The 22,905-nt window shown below is 36.9% G+C and overlaps 1 protein-coding gene across 1 annotated transcript in view; it reads left to right on the forward strand.

Moving 5' to 3' along the window:
- LOC137284549 (voltage-dependent T-type calcium channel subunit alpha-1G-like) overlaps positions 1 to 22,905 on the forward strand; it is a 191,898-nt gene that overhangs the window by 98,295 nt on the left and 70,698 nt on the right. The window contains exon 4 of the mRNA XM_067816393.1: positions 5,819 to 6,064. Within this exon, the coding sequence (XP_067672494.1) occupies positions 5,819 to 6,064 (246 nt within the window). The remainder of the gene's footprint in view (positions 1 to 5,818; positions 6,065 to 22,905) is intronic.

The raw sequence follows: 22,905 nt of genomic DNA on the forward strand, positions 1-22,905 counted from the left end.
AGTGTTATCAGGTTTTCAAAACCAATGAACATATTTGCCAAGTGTGGAATGAAGCAAGCTGCCAGAATTTGCCTTTTGGGAGCCTGGAGGCATAATGAAAGATGATCAAAGACGAAATATGTAGGATATTGGACAGGGCACTGCTTGGAGATGAAGAATGGGACGTAACTGGCAAAACAGATAACGGATACTGAAGGCAATAATAAAACCTTCATAGATCTGGCCGTAAATCGCTGAACAAACACCAGGACTAAGATGGCTCTTGAAGAAGGTTATGCCTGTGTTGAATAACTGTTAACGTAATGTCATACTTCGAGACTTTAACATGCCAGCAAGGCATGCTTATCTTCATCTTGAGACTCTAGGACTGTCAGGGAAAACAGGAGCTGCATGTTGGCATATGGGGGAAAGTAGTTTATGGGAATATCTGATTTTGGAAATGCTACAAGATGAGTCTTTGCAAGACAACATCAGTCGTTGAAATGGTTTTCGGGGTGAAATATTGCCCAGTGAATTATGTGTGATAACGCTGTATCAAAGTGCATGTGGTACGTTACTGTTAGAGAGCAGTTGTGTGGTGTGTATACACTTGTCTGTGAATGTATTGCCATATTAAATTTGACATGTATCTCCAGGGGAGGAAATCTATGTTCATTCCCAGAGGATATTTTTGCTGTTTTACTGCTCCCAAGAATGGTTGTATCGCTCCATTAAATGGTCTGTTTAAACTCAAAGGACATAATGCTGAATGTCTGTTACTTTTCAAAGGGATAGGGTTTTTTATTTCTTTTCTTTACTTTAATCGAATGATCATTTACTTCTCCTTGCAATGGGCTTTACTTCTCCTTGCAATGGACTTTACTTCTCCTTGCAATGGACTTTACTTCTCCTTGCAATGGGCTTTACTTCTCCTTGCAATGGACTTTACTTCTCCTTGCAATGGGCTTTACTTCTCCTTGCAATGGGCTTTACTTCTCCTTGCAATGGGCTTTACTTCTCCTTGCAATGGGCTTTACTTCTCCTTGCAATGGACTTTACTTCTCCTTGCAATGGGCTTTACTTCTCCTTGCAATGGACTTTACTTCTCCTTGCAATGGACTTTACTTCTCCTTGCAATGGGCTTTACTTCTCCTTGCAATGGGCTTTACTTCTCCTTGCAATGGACTTTACTTCTCCTTGCAATGGGCTTTACTTCTCCTTGCAATGGGCTTTACTTCTCCTTGCAATGGACTTTACTTCTCCTTGCAATGGGCTTTACTTCTCCTTGCAATGGACTTTACTTCTCCTTGCAATGGGCTTTACTTCTCCTTGCAATGGGCTTTACTTCTCCTTGCAATGGACTTTACTTCTCCTTGCAATGGGCTTTACTTCTCCTTGCAATGGGCTTTACTTCTCCTTGCAATGGGCTTTACTTCTCCTTGCAATGGACTTTACTTCTCCTTGCAATGGGCTTTACTTCTCCTTGCAATGGGCTTTACTTCTCCTTGCAATGGGCTTTACTTCTCCTTGCAATGGGCTTTACTTCTCCTTGCAATGGACTTTACTTCTCCTTGCAATGGGCTTTACTTCTCCTTGCAATGGGCTTTACTTCTCCTTGCAATGGGCTTTACTTCTCCTTGCAATGGGCTTTACTTCTCCTTGCAATGGGCTTTACTTCTCCTTGCAATGGGCTTTACTTCTCCTTGCAATGGACTTTACTTCTCCTTGCAATGGGCTTTACTTCTCCTTGCAATGGACTTTACTTCTCCTTGCAATGGGCTTTACTTCTCCTTGCAATGGGCTTTACTTCTCCTTGCAATGGGCTTTACTTCTCCTTGCAATGGGCTTTACTTCTCCTTGCAATGGGCTTTACTTCTCCTTGCAATGGACTTTACTTCTCCTTGCAATGGGCTTTACTTCTCCTTGCAATGGGCTTTACTTCTCCTTGCAATGGGCTTTACTTCTCCTTGCAATGGGCTTTACTTCTCCTTGCAATGGGCTTTACTTCTCCTTGCAATGGGCTTTACTTCTCCTTGCAATGGACTTTACTTCTCCTTGCAATGGGCTTTGCTTCTCCTTGCAATGGGCTTTGCTTCTCCTTGCAATGGGCTTTACTTCTCCTTGCAATGGGCTTTACTTCTCCTTGCAATGGGCTTTACTTCTCCTTGCAATGGGCTTTACTTCTCCTTGCAATGGGCTTTACTTCTCCTTGCAATGGACTTTGCTTCTCAAGGGCATTGTTAGGGCTCCCTAGAGTGGTCTGTTGGTTCCCCAAGGAATGGTCCTTACTTCTAAAAGAAATGGTCTTTTCTTTTCAGTGGCATGATCTTTCATTTCTTCCTTGCATTGTCTGTTTGTTATTCCAAGAATCTTCTTTTGGCCTTCCTGTTATGATCTATCACATTTCTGTGAAATTGTCTTTGACTTCTTAATGAATTCATTTTTGTCATGATTTCACAATATGACAAGATAATACTATGGTAAGAAGAAATTATCCAAAGCCTACAAGGCAAGATGGCAAGATATGTAGCTCCTTCTTGTCAACATCCAGACAGGCTTGTAAGCAAATGTCTGATCACTGTTAACTATTGTTAGAAAAAATTCATATATCTTTTGCACTGTTTTAAAGGTAAGATGCCTAAAAACTGGCTACCATGGTGTTGATAGACAGGTGTATACATTGTCTGATGTTCCAGTGTCGACAATGTTAAACAAATGCCGCTAAACACCCCTGACCATTTTGGTAAGCACTGGAATGTTTACATCCAGGTTTGTGGGCCAAGAAACCTACTTCTCAACATGAGTATGGCATCTGGCAGGACTGAAACGATTTTTGTGAGGGGCAACCTTTACAATTGGCAGATTGGGTTAGCAGTATGGAATTTGGACAGCCTGCTTGAGGTTGGGTCAAGTTGCTCTGTACTGTAGTGGGTTTTGATGGTCTCACCGCCTTGGTTTACCTGGCCTACAGTAGGCTCAAGTCACACACTGTGGTCAGTGTGGAATGTGGTCAGAGAGGCAAGAGTCTTCTCAATAGGAGGTTGTGTTTTTCTACTCTTCTGGGGAACAGTGAGTGAATTATTATGGACAGATGAAGCGATTTCGAGTGGAAACTTGTATCAAGATGTTGGGTGGTGAGGTGGTGAACAGAATGTAACTCACTAGGAAATTGTAATTACAAATTATGGTGGGACTATGACTATGACTAATAAAGGGGAACAGAAGGAGTTGTGGCTCAAGAGGTAGGGGTAGGTTATAGATGACAGGGTTTGGGGAGTGTGAGAATGTTGTAACCATCAAGGATGAGGGTATTTGTAACTGACAATGATAGGGAAGATGTAACCCATGGGTTAGTGAGGGACTGCAAATTGAGTGGGGTATGCATTATCACAGACTCGAAGAGAGAGAGAGTTCTTGATGATGGGGATAGGAAAATCTTGTAACCAGCAGGATGATGAGGATGTTGTAACAAACACAGGTGGGGCGGCAGTTGTAACTGATGATGGGAAAGATGTTTCAACTGATTGGGGCAGGGAGGAAACTGTTGATGTGCATCAGTTGTATCTGACCAGGAATGTCTCCATCGCGAAGAATACTTCCACACATCCAAGGTCATTCAGTGATTGACTTCCGAGTGAGTGGTCTCCATCAAGGGTTCATTACTCGCATCAGCAACATTACTAATTACCAATGGGCAAAGATTAGATTGAGGTAGGCAATTATAGATTGTTTTCGCTTAGGGTGACTTCATTACTCACATCCATTTCTTAATGGAAATAAATGTGAGCCTTTTTCAAAGTTAACATTGTCAACTGACAATTATATCCAATATATTTCTAGGGGGAGCTGATCATATTAGGGGCAAGGCTGACCAGTAGCAATAAATAGGTCAGACCAATATATAGGTCTTTATACTTTTGCTGTTATTATTTAAGGAAATCAGAAAATAGTCAAAGTCTTCAAATTGCCTGTACTTTAATGCTCATTGAATATTTAAAGCAGCAGACACTGAGATAGCATTCAAAACATTGTAAAACCAAAGCAAGTGGAGTAGCAAAGTGGTTAAAGCATGTGTTTGATCTGGGTTCAATTTCCCATATGGATACATTGTTTGAAATTTTGGTCTTCCCCACTGTGTTGCTACTGGAGTCTTGGAAGGAGCAGTTTGAATCTGTACTCACTGACATTGAACAACTCACATATACAGAAGTCTAAGAAATGCAAGTTTAAGAGAATAAATGGAAAAAGTTCAGCAAGTTTCAATAAAAAAAAGAAAAAGTAGGTAACTTTAAAAAACAAATGAAAAAAAGCAAACTTAACAAAAACAAAAGAATCAGTTGCGTTTCTTTTGTTGTTCAGTATATATGAATTTCATCAGAAAATAACACAGGATATGTATGATTTTTTTCATGAACATTTCATACGGTATTGTTCAGAAAATTGTGCTTACTTTTATTCCTTGGTGTTTCTTTAAAAACTTCTTACCATATTTAGCAAGGGAAGTCTTCTCTCTGTCCATCACTAGAGAGTTTTTATTATAAACACTGTAGAGGTGTACTTGAGCTGTGCATTGCTCACAAGTTACCTAATGTGTTTCTGATATGGACAACCTGTATCTCATGGACACTGAAGCGCAACAGATTGAATTTCTTTCCAAAGACCTTCCAGCTTAATTCCTGCTTGAGGTAAGCTTTTGCCACAAACAGCTGCCAAAATATAACTAAATGTGGCCAACGTTCCTCTGAAGAGAGCTTCTTATCAGAATGTTCCCATCTTGTTCACTTCATTGAGTTAGTTTGTGGAAAACCGTTTAACGTTAATTTGAAGGTTATATATTTCACTTTCGGATACCTGGTCACATGATTTAACTTGAAAGATGGCCAAATATTTAAAGAAGTATGTGTTATTTTTGGTGCCATGTTGAAATATTGTTCGCCATCTGCTTGTGCCCTAAGAACGGTTTCTTGGAGATGGTTCCCAGTTGAATATCCAGTGAAGGAATACTTTCTTTATTATACGTTTGCACAATGCCATATACTTGACCTTGAAATATGCATCAAATCTCATTTGTTGTTCGTCATATCAAAATGAAACAATGAATAATGTATTTTAACTCTTAATAGCTGTATTAAAGTTTTTCAGGTGTGTAGTTATATAATATCTAACTGACTTTCATACTTTCAGCAGAAATATGACATGTTCTGAAAATGGATTTGTATCTTTATTTGCATAATTAATATTAATTATTAATTTATTGAACTATTTGATTTAACTATGTTGTCATTAACTTTATTAATTTTTCACAAGTCACATACATTTTTCATGTGGTAACTTTGACATATTACATATTTCATTGCATGTTTTTAAATATGATTTTTTTTAATCAAAATTGATAACACTGACATGTTTATTTCAGCAAACCATGTTTGTAAGTTTTCATCACTGGTTCCATATCATCATACCTTCATGGTTGTTGCTTATAATATGCCCCACTGGTTTGTTTGTATATAATAACACACCACCATCAAATAGCTGGAATATTGCTGACTTCAGTGTCAAACAAAATGTGAAGAAATGAATTGCCAAGTTCACATTTTTTCACAAGTTCTCAGTGTAATATTTTCATAAGTTTGCTAGATTGATGCTCATGCTGTTGATCACTGGATCGTCTCGTCCAGATTCAGTTTTGTACAAACCGCCACCATTTACATGTAGCTGGAATATTGCTGAAAGCTCCATTGAACAACAAACATAAAAAGACTATGTTGTCATTTTTTTGTCAAATCTATATGCATGTATTTGTCAACACGTAAACATGTTTGTCCTTAACTCTGATCACATGGTTCGAGCGATGTAGTATGATGGTGATTCTACTCAACTGTCTGACACTTGGAATGTACAAGCCCTGCGAGGACCAAGTGTGCTCCACCACCAGATGTCTTGTTCTGGAGGGATTTGACCATTTCATATTCGCATTTTTTGCTGTGGAAATGCTAATCAAAATGATTGCAATGGGTGTTTGCGGAAAGGATACCTACCTTGCTGATTCATGGAACAAGTTAGACTGCTTTATAGTTGTAGCCGGGTAAGGCCTTGTTTTCTATTTTCACTTTTTTAAAAACTCATTTTGAAATTCATTTTACAGGGTTTTTGAATAATGTTCACATTATGAATCATACTAAGTTAGGTTGTAGGATCCATCTGTACGTCCCTCTGTCTGCTTGTATGTACTGATGCATATCATCTGATTTTTAGAAGAGCATTGATAAAAATAGTTCGGAAAGAATAAAAATGAGTGCTTGATGACATGTGCTCAATAATATTAAAAATCAGGTGAAAATGCAGTTGATATGTTGTGAAGATGAGAAGAACTTAATGCTAGTTTTTTTATGTAACCATATTTAAATATTCATCTTCATAGTTAAAAATTATGACTTAGATAATTTTTTCAACATTAAAAATGTATGTGTTTATGTTTGACTGCCTTTGATAATTGAATGGATAGAGAGCATTAAGAGCTTCACATCTTTGAAAACTCATGTCAAACTCATTTTGTTGTGTTTAGGAAAACAAATTTAGTTAAAACTGTCTTGGAGTTCTTCACAAATTTACAACAGCTCTATATTCAATTAAAACATGTATATAACAAAATGAAAATTCATTTGGCAAACATTGACTGATGATTAACTGTATTCAAATTGAAATTGAACTCTTTCTTTTTCTTTATAAATTTGAAGAAAAAGAAGGAAAATGTTAATGTTTCATTTTATTTGAATGTAGGTAATTATCACTGAGTGATATCAGCATTGTTAGGTGAGAAATATAAATGACTTTTTTCATGGCTGTTGAAGGTTTCCTGACTTCAAAATAGTTTTGAACTTACAGCTGTGGAAGTTTTGTGATTATGAATGACGTGAGCTGTGAATCCCTTGTCATGTATGTGACTTTGATGTTTTTGGTAACTGCCATTAGTTTCAGCTTCTCGCATGTACAATCCCTTTGCTATTGCATGTCAACCAGGTCATCAGCAATGGCTGAAACAAATACTGTAATCAGTGTCTCGTCAATTGCCAGTCTGTCAGTATCTTGAAATTTAGAATTAGATCCTTTCAATCTTGACTCAGTTTCATATTGTTTTGAGTTTGGTGAATTTGTATATAGTTATAGTCACCATGGACTCGTTCCACAAAAGCAATCTTAGCAATAAGACTAGTCATAAAATTAGAACAGACTTATGGCTGAGATCTCTTCATGGAATGGGTCATTGGTACTGAAATACATGTGAGTCATTTGTATTTATCTGGAAATCTTTATCAGATCATTTCAGAGAATATATGGGCTATTAGTGTATGTATCATTTTCATTCCTGAAGAAATTTTCTTTCCTGAAGTTATTCATTTTGTTGTTATAGTGAAACACATCAATCTTGATAAGACACAGCACAACTTCATTGTGGAATGTAATTATCATACTTTTCTGTGTCGGTTTTCATTCATAAATGTAATTGTAAAACACAAAAGAAGCAAAACATGTTTTCTCCATCAACACTTTGACTTTTGTAAAAGTGCACTTTCACATGGTCAGTCCACAGTGAAGCATGCATTTCTTTCAAATATCACAATTTCATATAGATGTGAATTCATTGTAGTACACATCACTATTGTTTCATATTTCGAAAGTCATTTCAATTCAAATTTGTGTGAATTCTTACAGGTACATTAGACTTTTAATAACATAGATTTTAAGAAATTTGTTATTCAGTTTGTGTGGATAGATTCTGGAAATTGATCTCAAATTGATGTTTGCATGTTTTATGAATGTGAAATATGAATATAGAACTACTTCTTGAAGGATTTACTGACATTCTGACAACATAGTTTGTTGTACTTTGACATAACAATTTCAACAGCATGAGAATCATTGCCACTTCCGACAATCGAAGACCAATACCAGACTGTCCCATTGATGTTCGTGTAAGGTTGTTTACAATAAAGCACTTGCATGTTCACCAACAGATAGAGAAGGCACTAGGATGTTACAATGCAAAAGCAGTGTAGCACCTGTCCACATTTTACGTAGCCATGCATGTCTTCATTTTCAGATGTACATGTCAAGATCAACTTTTTCTTCTCCAATGCTTTGCCCCCAAACTGTCTCATCTCTATGGTGCATGACTTCAGTTTGCTAAGGATTTTACAGTGCTGAGATAAAGAAACTAAATTGTGTTCGAATTTCAGGAATCTTGTCACTAGTAATTACAGGAAGGATTGGATCCTGATATTTGTTGAATATGATATTGCTAGAGTTAGGCAGATCCCTGCAGTTCTTAATTTAGTTGTTTGGCTAAAAGTGTATGACATGCAGATAACTGGTACTGTTTGAAAAGACAAAGCAGCTTGCCATCACATAACTGAATTAAAGACCCTGAGACTCAAATCTCTTTATAATTTCTATGCAAAATAGTTTTAAGTGATGAAATATATTAAATATAAAGATGTTATTGAAAATGACCAAAAAATTCAGGTAGTGGTGATGTCTTCATGTGCTCGGGTCTCTATATGTTCGTAGTCAGCCTCTTTTCACTCTTTATGTTGAAGACCTCCTTATTATATCTGCCCCACAAGCCTGATGTCTTATGAATCTCAGTCCTTTTTGTTTGCATCAAATGTGTGTTTGATTGATCTATATCTCCATGACCAAATTCAGCCTTCTTTTCCCAATATGAACGATCAAAACATGATATTTTGATGTCCATGGCAACTGTTTACGTCCCTGACCAATTTTCCATGTCCCTACCATTTACCATGTCCATTTACCATTTTGATGTACCGACCCCCATTTCGAAGAGCCAATGATAATATGCACAATTCTCATATGCCTTTGTCACGTGAATGATAGCCTTGTCCTAGATTTAACATCCTAGGGTCCACAATCCAACTTTAATGTTTCTTTGTCCATGATCCATCTTTGATGATTCTGTCCATTTACACTTTTATGCCAATCAATATCAATATATATTCCCAGTATTGATGTTCATATGTCCATGTCCCAGTCTTCATTTGAATGATACCCTTGTCCAAAGACTTCAAGTCCCAAATGTCCATAATCCATCTTTATTGCCTCAATGTCCCGAGATCATTTGAATGATACCCTCGTCCAACATTTCAAGTTCAAATGCCCATAATTCATCTTTGATGCCTTAGTGTCCCTATGTCATTTGAATGACACCCATGTCCAAGATTTCAAGCCCCAATGTCCATAATCCATCTTTCATGTCACATTGTCTATGATCAAACTTGATGCCATTTTTGTCCATGTCTCTAATGCCTCTATCTCCATTTAGACTTGTCTTCTCCTGTCCCTATGCAAATATTGTCCATGGATAAATATCCCAGTATTCACGTCCTCTCTTCAATCCCGTGACAGATATGTCCAGCTGTCAAGTCCCAAAGCACCTGGCCAAGCTGTCATGGCACTGCATGCTCAAGATGTTTTCATATTTGTGGTCACTCTTATTCTTAAGCATGGTCCCTTTGCAAATGTCAAGTTCATTTATTATTTTATATTTGAGTTTTATGATAAGATCCCAAATTTCAACTCGCTTCTTTTTCTTCTCAAAACAAACTTTGCTTTCATTTTGTCCTCCGCAGGTAAGTGATATGGCTTTTATCAATTGGGTTATGTGCTAATCAAGAGTTCACTGAAAATATTTAGTCGTACATTAGAATTTGTTCATGGTTTTGTTGAGGGGAATCTCGTGGGATATTCTTTGCCAAGGTTTGTATACACATACTGTCAGATAAAGAATTATCTGTATATCACAATAATGGAAATGTCGAAGCCCTCAATTGGACAGAAGGAATTTCTGCAGGGAACATTGATCTACAAAGTGTTTTTGTGCAACTTTGTGGTAAGTTCTATGATGTCCAGAAATTAGAAATATAACACTCAAATTTACCACAACCTCTTAACACTTTTCCAAAAAGATCAAACATTCTATGGAGAAGTCAGTCAGGAAAAATGGTGGCTGTAATCTCAGAAATGAGTCAAATTCTGCACATAATATATTTTTGTTACACAATTGCAATGGTTCAAACTACCCCACAAAACAAATTAATAATAAAAAGTATTGATTTTTTTTTTAAAGGTTTGGTTATTAGTGCAGAAGGATCACTAACAGAAGTAGTAAGAGAAATGTCAATTATTATGTCAATGTCCTTGAAATAATACTTCAGCTAAAAAGGTGTTTTGAAGAGGCTCATCCCTTGACAGGAAAATGTTGTTATTTCAAAAGGGTAAGATGATTTAAAAGTGAAGACACTTACTGTGAGCTTAACAAATCTGATCAGTTGACAAGAAGATAGTACATTTAAGAGTAGCAGCATCATAATGAATGGCAAGCTTGGGTAATTAACTTGTTCAGAATATCACGACTTGTTCATTTCCTGAAGTATCAGTCCCTATTTCAGAGGAACATCTGAACTAACTATGTTGAAAGGTTTTTATGTGGGAAGGGAATAGCTGCACTCTACTTGAGCTCATCTAAAAGGGTGGAGGGTTTCAAACTATTCTTGAAGGTGTTAAGTGGTTGAATGTCAAATAGGTTCAATTTTAGATCATGAACGTTCAAAATACAGAAAAATGAAATGCATTTGGTGGAAATGAACCACAGAACTGAAGGAAAGTGTCTTATTGTTCAAGAGAGACACACTTCTTGAACCCATTTATCCTGTCAAGACCTTTTTAAGAATTTCGTACATTGCATTGGCTTTGAGTGAAAGTAATGAAAAGCATACGAAAATATCAGTGGAATGCTTCAAACATATTTAGCCCTAAATTTGTAACTTAAACTGGACAAGGAACAAGAACGCACCTGTCTGTAACTTTTTGCCAGTGATGGAAATACTTAATTAAACAACCTGTGAAATCAATTACTGATTTTACATTGATGCCAATATTGTCAAGCAGAATTTCAGCGCATTTGCGATTTTACAACTGAATATGACAACGACCTCTCAAATGAGGAAGGTGTTTATTTAAATAGTTGGCAGCTTCATGTGAAAGAGTCTCTAAAACTCAATGCTCCTCAATAAGTACATGTACATGAATATAACCTGGGTTCTGCTTCTATGTCTATCACTTAAAAGAAATGTTAGGCATTTGTGTTTCCTAACGGAAACGAAATGGAATGGAACTTGTGTAACAGGATCTAAAACAAATTCAAACAAAACTACAGGTTGAAATTTTTACATAAAACATGTTGCAAGAACTACAAAGTTTATGTTCCAGCTGGTGTGTTTATTTTACGGCCTCTGTATAATTATATCCTCACAGAGAGCCAAATGGAGCAAATTTGCCACCCAATGATGAAAATGAACAAGAAATGCAAATTGTTTACTTGTTTACGTACTTGCATCTTCTGCCTGAGACTGTTCTATCAATGTTTATTCAAACCCATCCTCCATGTATATAGACCTAGATCTACCTATACCATGTCACTGTCTCCCAGCGTCTTGTGCGAAATGTTGTCACGATGCAACTTGTCTCTATATATCCCACGCCACTGTTTACACCTCGCTGTCTGCATAATGTGTCAACTACTCAATGCAATGAAATAGACATGTCACTGCTTGTGTTACCATGGCTACACAAACCTCCTGTTGCCATTTTCATACTGTGATGTAATTAACCTTAGCGACAAATATACATCCCAAAATGCATCTGTCCTGTTCTATCAGCCAATATGACCATTTTTGTACTGTGGTAATCTGATTACACTGTGGACATCAGTAAGAGATGTAGAATGCAGTTACCATGGATGTTTTGACTGAGTATTTTCAGTTCTAGTTCAAACCAAACCTGTTTCCTTTCCACCAATTCCACTGGTGAAATTAGTCACCCTTGTTTTACATTTATGTATGACGTTTGTTTAAGTCATCGAATATGTTTATCAAATTTTGTCTTATGTTTTTTACATGTTCCATGACCGAATAGCATTGCCGAATATAGTGTTAACAAGTAAGCCTTTTGCCTATTTCTTGTGTTTAATGAAGGTCTGGATTGGGGGTAGGCAGATGGTTCTTTTAATAAATTAACATATTTTAAATGATTTTTTATTTTTTATTTTGCATCAAATTATTTATCATTTTATGTATTGTCAATTGTTGTACTAACAAGTCTGACAAGTTCTGTTTTAGAATATTTTATTTTATTTCAAATTAAGATTTTATTTATCATTCATATCATACCCCCTATCTTGACCCTCATGTGATTACTCATGTTTACAGTTAATCCACACTTTGTTATTAGCATGTCTTGCATTTGAATGGCTGGAGCTGAATGCCCTTGCGTTTCATTGGCTGTTTCTGTTTTGCATGTTAATTTACCATGGCAACCCAGGTTATGTTTGGTATACATTTCACAATATATGTAGAAAGTGCACTTCGCTGATTTAATGAAACACCTACACCATATTTCAGTTCTTCAGGAAAACGTCTTAATCAAAATTATAGGTCCAAATGTTTCAAATAATGTTCTTTCCAAAAGCAAAGTATTTAAACCTTGGGCAAAAGCAGTGACCTACATAAGTAAATCTGGAAACAGACTGTTGAAAATACGTATAGTATATTCAGTTAATAATATTGTTGCTTTGGCTGCCCTATCAAGTGACTCTTTGATATCAATTCTTTGATATCTTTTTCAATTCTTGGCATCTTTATTTATCTCCTTTTATGTTTTATCAGCAGAAAGTTTTTTCGCTACCAGACTCTGCTTTTGAGTGCATTTGCATGATAGATTGATCACTTGCAGATTCACATCTAATATTTAGTTTTGAACTTGTTATTGTTCTAAGATTAGTATTACATTTACTTTAAATTGAAATTAACAAATATTCATTACATTATTGGTCTTTTAAGTTGGTTATGCTGTAACAGGTAATGGTACATCTATATTTTTCTTATTATTAATAAATTATTAGTAGTTCTTTATTTGCTTTTATGGAATGTTTACTTTCAGTTAAATATAATGTTCAGTTATTAATTATTTCATCAATATTAAATTAAATTATCAACCAATTTAACTTGACGGAATGTGATTGACACATAGGTTGCTGTGGTATATTGCATGATGGTATTGGGTGTATATTTCTTTTATTGCATGTTTGTATATTATCCTGCATGTTCACTGATGTGACACGATTTGTTCATTTCAAGAGGTGAAATATACAAGTTTTTAAGTTTTTCTCAGGAAACAAACTAACAGAGTATTACTCTTTCATATAGGCTTTGTTTGATTATGTTTAATAAACATGTTTCACATATAAGTTTTTTCCGAAATACAACCATTTCAACCGAACAGTCCACACAGAATGAAAATTGTTTTGTCTTGTATTACAAACAAGCAATAACACACAAACTAAAGAAAGCTAGGTAGCAATGTTTTGGGAGTTCTTCTTCTTCTTCTCCAAGTTCTTGTTAGTTTCATCTGAGTGTCCTCTTGAAAGCTCTGATGTAACACAAATATAACATTAGATTGAATTTGTATTAATAATTCCCAATATTTTTCTGTCTGGTTCTGTGAAGACATTTGCAATCACAAGTGATTCCTTTCATCATATAGGACTGTACTGTACATAAATGCCAAACCAATATGCCTGGAGTCTTCTGTACATGGGACTTTGTATATTACATGTTTAAAAGTTGTGAATTTTTAAAATAAATATACACATGTAGGTTTGATCATATTAAGAGCCTGTATGGCTTGTCTTAAAGCTAACACTGAAACTATAAACAGTTTTATGTATCATTTCAATCTTTATCGGCTCATTAAGCCAGACTAGATCCCCCAGGCTTCGTAGGAAGAAATTGCCACTTTGCACCCAATAAACATTGAACATGTGAAGACTACAGAGTTTAAGAAAGCAGCTTCATCCTCAAATCTGGTACAAGTGATGATGAAATTATTATCTTGATGGACCTTAAGAATTTATGGGAATTCTTGTACCCATTTATGTGAACTATGGCCTTTGACCTGTATGTTTCATGTTAAATTGGCAATATCAGTAATTTAGTAATAAGTAAAACATGCTTTAATGTGTATTCATGCAGAAAAGTAACTTAATGTAATTATGGAAGAAAAAATAATAAGTGTTTTTAAATTGTAGATTTTTTACCTTTTACGTTTTGTAATGACTGAAAGCCAGTGAACACGGAAGTATATCAAATACTAACGCATGAACCATGAATCAGTTTGAGTAAGTTTATTCAATTACATATAATTTTTTTTTTATTTAGTTTACATTGGGAAAACTCTTGATTTGCATATATTTGTGGTGCACTTTTTTATGCTTCCAACAGGCGGTTATGGGTATTTGTCTCCAAAAATATTTTTCCAGCATCAGGAATCCATTTTGTGTATTTCAGGTGGCATGGAATTGTGTGGATTTCTTGCTTATATTTTCTATTTCTTTGTGTTTTATTGACATCAAGATATACAGATTTCCCCTCCAAGGACAGGTTTCCATAAATGTGGGACATGCAGGCAAGACATCAAGATAGGAATATTCCCCACCATTGACATTTACATTGTCAGGAGACTAGACATCAAGATAGGAATACTTCCCCACCATGGACATTAACATTGTCAGGAGGCTAGACATCAAGATTGGAATATTTCTCCACCATGGACATTAACATTGTCAGGAGGCTAGACATCAAGATAGGAATATTCCCCACCATGGACATTTACATTGTTAGGAGAGCTAGACATCAAGATAGGAATATTCCCCACCATGGACATTAACATTCTCAGGAGAGCTAGACATCAAGATAGGAATATTCCCCACCATGGACATTTACATTGTCAGGAGAGCTAGACATCAAGATAGGAATATTTCCCCACCATGGACATTAACATTGTCAGGAGAGCTAGACACAAAGATCTAAATACTTCTCAAACTAGGACATTTGCACTATGACATAAGCTAGATGTCACAATAGGAATATTTTTCACCAAGGACATTTGTGGGAAATGCTATTTATTCCTGTGTTTGTGGATTATACTTCTTGTCTTTGTGCAGATTTCCATTTCGTTGAGGGTGAAACACAAGTTGTTAGTCTTCACACATCATTTTGCAAATGCAAACAAATTACCATTGAAGAAAACATGGTGACCATAGATCCCAGATCTTTGTCTTAGTATGTGAGGATGATATCGTGAGAACATACTGTGTGAACAATGTTCTGTAAGGCAAAAAACATACAACAATGGCAAAAATATTATTATACCATATGTTTTCTGTCTTGCTTGTTATGGAAAATTTACCTTACTGCAAAGATGAGCCTTCTCCATGGGCTTCTTGCCGCAAGTGTGCGATGGTGCAATGGCACTGTTTTCATTTAACTGGAATATTCACATGAGACATGGGGCTTCTCATCTTTTTCCACCCATCTCATCTTTTTGAAGATCTGGATTAGAACTGATCTTCAGTAATCCATGCTTGTTGTTAGAGACGACTAATGGAATTGGGTAGTCAAGAATGCTGACGTGATTGACACATCTTCATTTCCCAATTGCATAGATCAGTGCTTATGATGTTGATCACTGGATTGTCAAGTCCAGACTCCATTACTTTCAGACCCCTGCCATACAGCTGAAATATCGTTGAGAGTGGTGTAAAACTGAACTCACTCACTCATTTGAGGTGAATGTGAGGCTTCTATTTTTTTCCTTCTCTGATGAATTACAACAAAGCACTCCATGGGAATTCAGGTTAGAATAAGTTCCTGTCAGCTTGCAGTCTGGAACGGTGACTTTATGGATTGGTTGGTCAGGCTCTGTGACTTGTTTGATTGTCATGACAACATGGACTGTTGCTCACAATATAGACCCCTGGATTGTCTTGCCCAGAATGTATAGCGGACAGACTATGATATACCTGGAATGCTGTCAGTTTGGTATCACACAACACTGCATTGAGTAGGGTTTTATTAAAAAAGAGGAATTTTCTGCACAGAGGCTCAGGTTGCAAGTACCTGTAGAGTTTAGTCAGCCAGCAACTAGATGACACAACCAAGTGCATCTGTTGCATGTGTTGTAGAATCAAGTCAGACTGATATCGTTGCATATTAATGAGTGAACATTTGCTGCAATGTCAGGTTGGGTTCATCAGTGCACTTGGTCCATGGATGTTCTCTGTCACTCTGAATGTATTTCAACGCAATGGGGATTCTAGTGGTTGAACAACTTACCTGTCATGCCAAAAGTGTAGGTTCGTTTCCTGATTTCCTCAGTGTGAAACTCTTTCTTTCTCCGAGAAAAGAAACTACTTATGATGCTGTATTCTAAAGTTACAATCCTCGTTTTGTAGTATTAATTAGTCATTTCTTTCAGAAGTATGCATGTCATTCCATTTCATTAAAGGTTGAAAGCAGGGAAATACAATTTCAGCCTCCCTGTCTAATGGTACTCATTAATTTTGTCTGAAATGCATTTAAAGCGGATTAGACTGTGTAATATTTTCCATCACACACGGCAACCAATCCTCACCAGTTTTACCCATGAAGGTCTGAGTTCAGATTTGTCTTCATCAAACCATGTTTGTTGTAAGACACAACTAATGGGATTGATGGTCAGGCCTGCTGACTTGGTCAATGGTTGTCATCATTTCCAACGTGTTGATCGATGCTCATGCTGTTGGTCACTGGATTGTTTTGATTACAGCACCATGGACATACATTGTAATGCTTCTCCATAAAAATCATTTCCTCCAGCCCTCTTCCTCCTTCCCAGCCCATAAATTATGAACGGTACCTTAGATCTAATTGATGCAGTGAGTGAGTGAGCTGACTCTGCTTTAAGCAATTCATATTACATGATCATAATATGGAGGCACATCCCATTGAGACAAAAGATGACAGTTTTTGATGGGCATCATAATACAGAAGTTTGTACTTAGTTAATGAAATATAATTATGTGTTTATACTTTGCAACACTTGAATAGCAGAAATGTACTTTACAGATCTAGTTAATTTCTTGGAAGACTTTGTAATGTTACGTGAGAGAATTTTTATTTGAGTTGGCAAGAATATAAGGTTTCCAATTAATTCTGAATGATTACAAGTGGTTCCTGGGTCAGAAATAACATCAAGGGCTTCTTTTTCCTTCAAAGTTTTATTTGTCTTTTTTTTTAACAAAACAAAAGATGAATGGTCTCCATTTTATGTAACCTTATGACCTGTTTGTTCTAAAGAATCATGGTGTTTTCACGTCTCCATACTGGGTCCATTTGGACTAAGACTGAAAATATATAATTTTGATAGAAATAACTATTTAATTCAAAGGTGAGACCCAATTAGATGGGGTTTCAGAAGCTGAAAAAAATAATTAAATTGACTTCTACATTACATAGTGAGTTTTGGAAATAACTGGTTCTAGTAAGTGTGAAACAGACATTTGTACACTACTTCTGTGTCTTTTGTGTAGCCAACATGGAGGATGGACTGCTCCAGTGAGTGACCTTGTTTGGTTGAATATAACTTGTATCTCAACAGAGGATTTTGTTCATAACTTGAACCACATTTTTTAGTCTGGTCACATGATTCAGTGAGAATGCTGTTGCCTGCATAATTCCTTCATGAGTATTGATCTCTGTCTTCAGAAATGTGTATTCCACAGATTTGCACTCAATTACCTGAGTGTGTGTGTGTGTGTGTGTGTGTGTGTGTGTGTGTGTGTGTGTGTGTGTGTGTGAGTGAGTGAGTGAGTGAGTGAGTGAGTGAGTGAGTGAGTGAGTGAGTGAGTGAGTGAGTGAGTGAGTGAGTGAGTGAGTGAGTGAGTGAGAGAGAGAGAGAGAGAGAGATATGGTTTGCTTATCAACCTTGATTGTTGCTCTCTCTTCAACCCAGGATGCTGTCTTTGTCATTGACACAATGGCCTACTGACTTTGACTTGTTCTTCTAAACTTCAAATTTACTGTCCTAATCTCTTTTGACATGATAATCAGCCTGTCACTCATTTATTCTATTCTGCCCATACTTGACATGGCACCCTGTATACCACAGACTTCCTGTTCTATTCTCTTTTGACATGGCACCCTGTATACCACAGACTTACTGTTCTATTCTCTTTTGACATGGCACCCTGTATACCTCTGACTTACTGTTCTGTGCCCTTTTGACATGGCACCCTGTATACCACAGACTTACTGTTCTGTGCCCTTTTGACATGGCACCCTGTATACCACAGACTTACTGTTCTATTCTCTTTTGACATGGCACCCTGTATACCCCAGACTTACTGTTCTATTCCCTTTTGACATGGCACCCTGTATACCACAGACTTCCTGTTCTATTCTCTTTTGACATGGCACCCTGTATACCACAGACTTACTGTTCTATTCTCTTTTGACATGGCACCCTGTATACCTCTGACTTACTGTTCTGTGCCCTTTTGACATGGCACCCTGTATACCACAGACTTACTGTTCTGTGCCCTTTTGACATGGCACCCTGTATACCACAGACTTACTGTTCTATTCTCTTTTGACATGGGCGACTCAGCTTGTCGTAAGAGGCGACTAACGGGATCGGGTGGTCAGACTAGCTGACTTGGTTGACACATGTCATCGATTCCCAATTGCGCAGATCGATGCTCATGTTGTTGATCACTGGATTGTCTGGTCCAGACTCGATTATTTACAGACCGCCGCCATATAGCTGTAATATTGCTGAGTGCGGCGTAAAACTAAACTCACTCACTCACTCTTTTGACATGGCACCCTGTATACCCCAGACTTACTGTTCTATTCCCTTTTGACATGGCACCCTGTATACCCCAGACTTCCTGTTCTATTCCCTTTTGACATGGCACCCTGTATACCACAGACTTACTGTTCTATTCTCTTTTGACATGGCATCCTGTATACCCCAGACTTACTGTTCTATTCCCTTTTGACATGGCACCCTGTATACCCCAGACTTACTGTTCTATTCCCTTTTGACATGGCATCCTGTATACCTCTGACTTCATGTTCTGTTTTGACATGGCATCCTGTATACCTCAGACTTCCTGTTCTGTTTTGACATGGCATCCTGTATACCCCAGACTTACTGTTCTATTCCCTTTTGACATGGCATCCTGTATACCTCTGACTTCCTGTTCTATTCTCTTTTGACATGGCATCCAAGATACCTCAGACTTACTGTTCTATTCCCTTTTGACATGGCATCCTGTATACCTCAAACTTCCTGTTCTGTTTTGACATGGCATCCTGTATACCTCTGACTTCATGTTCTGTTTTGACATGGCATCCTATATACCTCAGACTTCCTGTTCTATTCTCTTTTGACATGGCATCCTGTATACCTCAAACTTAATGTTCTATTCTCTTTTGACATGGCATCCTGGATACTTCAGACTCACTGTTCTATTCCCTTTTGACATGGCATCCTGTATACCTCAAACTTACTGTTCCATTCCCTTTTGACAAGGCATCCTGTATACGTCAAACCCTCTGTTCTGTTCCCTTTTGAAATGGCATTTTTCCCCTACTGATGTACTGTTCTAATTACTGCTGACTTGGCAATCTGTGTTCCTCTGATTTAGTTCGGTCTACATTAAATTATATGTTCAACCTTCCATAGATGTAATGACCACATTATGTAGACCACAGACATGCTGATCAATCTACCTCGATTGTTCCATCTACACAAGGTGTTATTTTCTTCCTACTTCAGAAGGAATGGTTTTCGACCTTTCAATTAATGCTCTTTGTGTCCTATATGTATCTCTTGTTCCTTCAATCTGACAGTTTGAAATATATAATTATGACACTGACACAGTGAACCTTTTAAATTAAAGGCTCAACTTTGAATGCCTCTGTTCCTATCTTCCATAATGTAACAGACTGTATTTAGCGCTTGTATTTAGAACCAATCAGACAGCATGCAGATTACAAATTTCAAGATAACTTGTTCTGTCACAACAAAAGTGTTTGCTGTTCTTTGAAACTAGCATATATATAAGGATGAGGATACCAAGTAGGATGCCAGGTCATATCAGTAATCATTGAGTAATGCTTTACAAATCACAGGTGAAAACACTTCAGCAGTTTATTATAAGCAAATGCATTACATAAATATGAAATGATCTTTTGAAGATCCTCACTAATCCTCACTGATGTTTTAACATCAAAGTATTCAAAAGACTTGTGACTCAATCCACCGGACATCACAGTCAGTCATAGAACACCACTGTTAAATACTGTCTGTCAAACAGGTTGGAGAAAGATCTTCATAATAGATGTGACCTTCCACGATGATTATTTTGCTTGTGTCAGAGGCATGTGAGATTTGAAACCTCTGGTTAACCAATCAGATTCTAAGTTCCCAAAATTCACACATGAAGAAAAGTTATTTAAGGTCAAGGTCAAACCCCAAACCTCAGTTACACCTAAGTCTGTAAAGTTTATAACCTTTGACAACATGTATGCATTGTGATCAGTGTTTGTAAATATTTTAATGGCATTTATAAGTTGTTGTGTAGCACATGTAGTTCTTTCTTTCCTTCATGCAACCTGAAAGTTATTTGCAAACTTAGAAAAGTAATTAAATTATTCTCAGCACTTAAGATACCTCCTAACAAAGGTGGCTGAAAATCATAATTTACTTAACTATGGGACCATGCATAATTAACGCCTATGAAAGACTGGCTCGGTTGATGTTCAATAGGCCGACATTGGAATACAAACTTTCCACAGACAGAAATCAATCCTACAGAGCATGAACCACATAAGGTATTCTTCACATACACTCTGACGATTGCATAAATAAGCATTTATTGACTTTTAATTAAACAGTTATTGGAGACATTTTCAAACGGGTTTTCAGAAATACTATTTCCTGGTATTTCCTGTTTTTTTCTAGCTACAGTCGATACTCAAACAAATGAATCAATATAGGTTAATAAGATGGGCATTTTAATCAGTCATTGGGAAAGTAGTATTACATGAATGAGTAAATAGGACATGTATTGACTGGCAACCATATTGGAAGGGGTGATTCCTGGCAGAGAGGATTGATTGATATACATCATACAAGCAAAATATACTGAAGGAAACAAATAAGGAATCGCTTAAAAGCACAAGTGTTCCCTTATGTATTTCCAGATTTCTTCTCAAGCTAGGTGATACAAATCTTGTAAAGAAGCTTAGAAAAAATATAAGAAATATAATGTCCTTTCATGTGATTCTTTTTTCTCCCTCCAGTATACATACCTTGTGGTATGAAAACAAATGTTTCATACTGGTTCCTTCTGAATATTTCTAATTCCTGTCATCAAATAAAATTTTGTGTTTTACAACTACGCAAAACATAGCAAACTTCCAGGATTACAGTATGTATAATTAGTAATGTTGACATTGGACAAGTTAATATTTGATGATGCCAGATTGGACTTCTATTAAGACCAACACCATATTGCTATTGCATCATTGTTATAAAATGGGTGGTGGGGTAGCCTAGTGGTAAAAGCGTTCACTCATCACGCCGAAGACCCAGGTTTGAATCCCCATATGGGCACAATATGTGAGGCCGATTTCTGGTGTCCCCCACCATGATGTCGCTGGAATATTGCTAAAAGTGGCATAAAATCAAACTCAGTCATTGCTATAACATCGTTTCTATTAATACCATCTACTTTGTGCATGTCATAAATTACTGAATGTTATTGATTTTGAATGACCAGTCCCCTTTTCCTTTGACAATGCTTTGCATGAGCTTTGCATGATGTCTGTTGCCCAGGAACAGAAACTTAACAATCACACAACTGAATTTAGTGTGGATTTTCACTGTGTTCTATTATGAGAGCATGCATTGTTCACAGAGGTATTATCGCCTGTTGATCTTCAGCTGATTGAATAGTAAGGTGTTAACATGTTTGTCATTAAATTCCTGTGGGATGTTGCCACAATTTGAGTCGAGGAATGCTTGGTGAATTCCAGAAGGTTACAAAGTCTTAACTGTGTTTATTTTCTGAGTGATCAACTGTTTAGAGGGAATTGCCAAACTCATCAAACGAGACAAGGCCATTTGTTTTACATTTACAGCTTTGTGTTTCGTGTCTCTCGTATGTCATCAATAAAGTGCATGTCATCATCGTCTACACATTTGCTGGTTATTTTCAGACAAAGTAATACAGAATGCTTGTTAGAAATCTTGATTTCAGGCCAGATTTGTTCAGGGTGTTTAGAAAAGATTGTAATTCCTTGCAGGTACTGAAAAACAGGGTACTGCAAGTGCCAGATATTATGGTAAATCTTGTGTCGTTGGGTTGTTTTGCAATACTTTAAAATGTTTGGAGTTGATGTGTTCATCATGAGGTCAGGGATTGTGTCAGAGAGGGTGTTTACCTCACCAAAGCACAGCTTCTGGAAAGAAGTGTTCACCCATACTCCCAGCTTGTCAAAGGTGTTCACCACTGGTTCACAGTTTATTGAAGGTGTTCACAATGGAGTCACAGCTTGTTGATGAAGGTGTTCACCACCAAGTCACAGCTTGTTGAATGTGTTCACACTGAGGCACAGTGTTTCTAAGGTGTTCACTACTGAGTCACAGCTTGTTGAAAGTGTTCACAACTGAGCCACAGCTTGTTGATGAAGATGTTCACCACAGAGTCAGAGCTTGTTGAATGTGTTTTCCACTGAGGCACAGTTTATTGAAGGAGTTCACTACTGAGTATCAGCTTGTTGAAGGTATTCACCATGAAGGTCCAGATAGGCGAAGGTGTTCACTATTGAATCACAGCTTGGTGAAGGTGTTCACCACAGTCACAGCATGTTCACCACTTTTAAGGCAATGACATTTTCTGAGTTTCTTGAGGTGTTTATGTTTATGTTCAAGTTTTGTGTGAGGTGTTCAACACTGAGT

The sequence above is a fragment of the Haliotis asinina genome, chromosome 5 (genome assembly GCF_037392515.1).
Source record: "Haliotis asinina isolate JCU_RB_2024 chromosome 5, JCU_Hal_asi_v2, whole genome shotgun sequence".
In the NCBI taxonomy this organism is placed as follows: Eukaryota; Metazoa; Mollusca; class Gastropoda; order Lepetellida; family Haliotidae; genus Haliotis; species Haliotis asinina.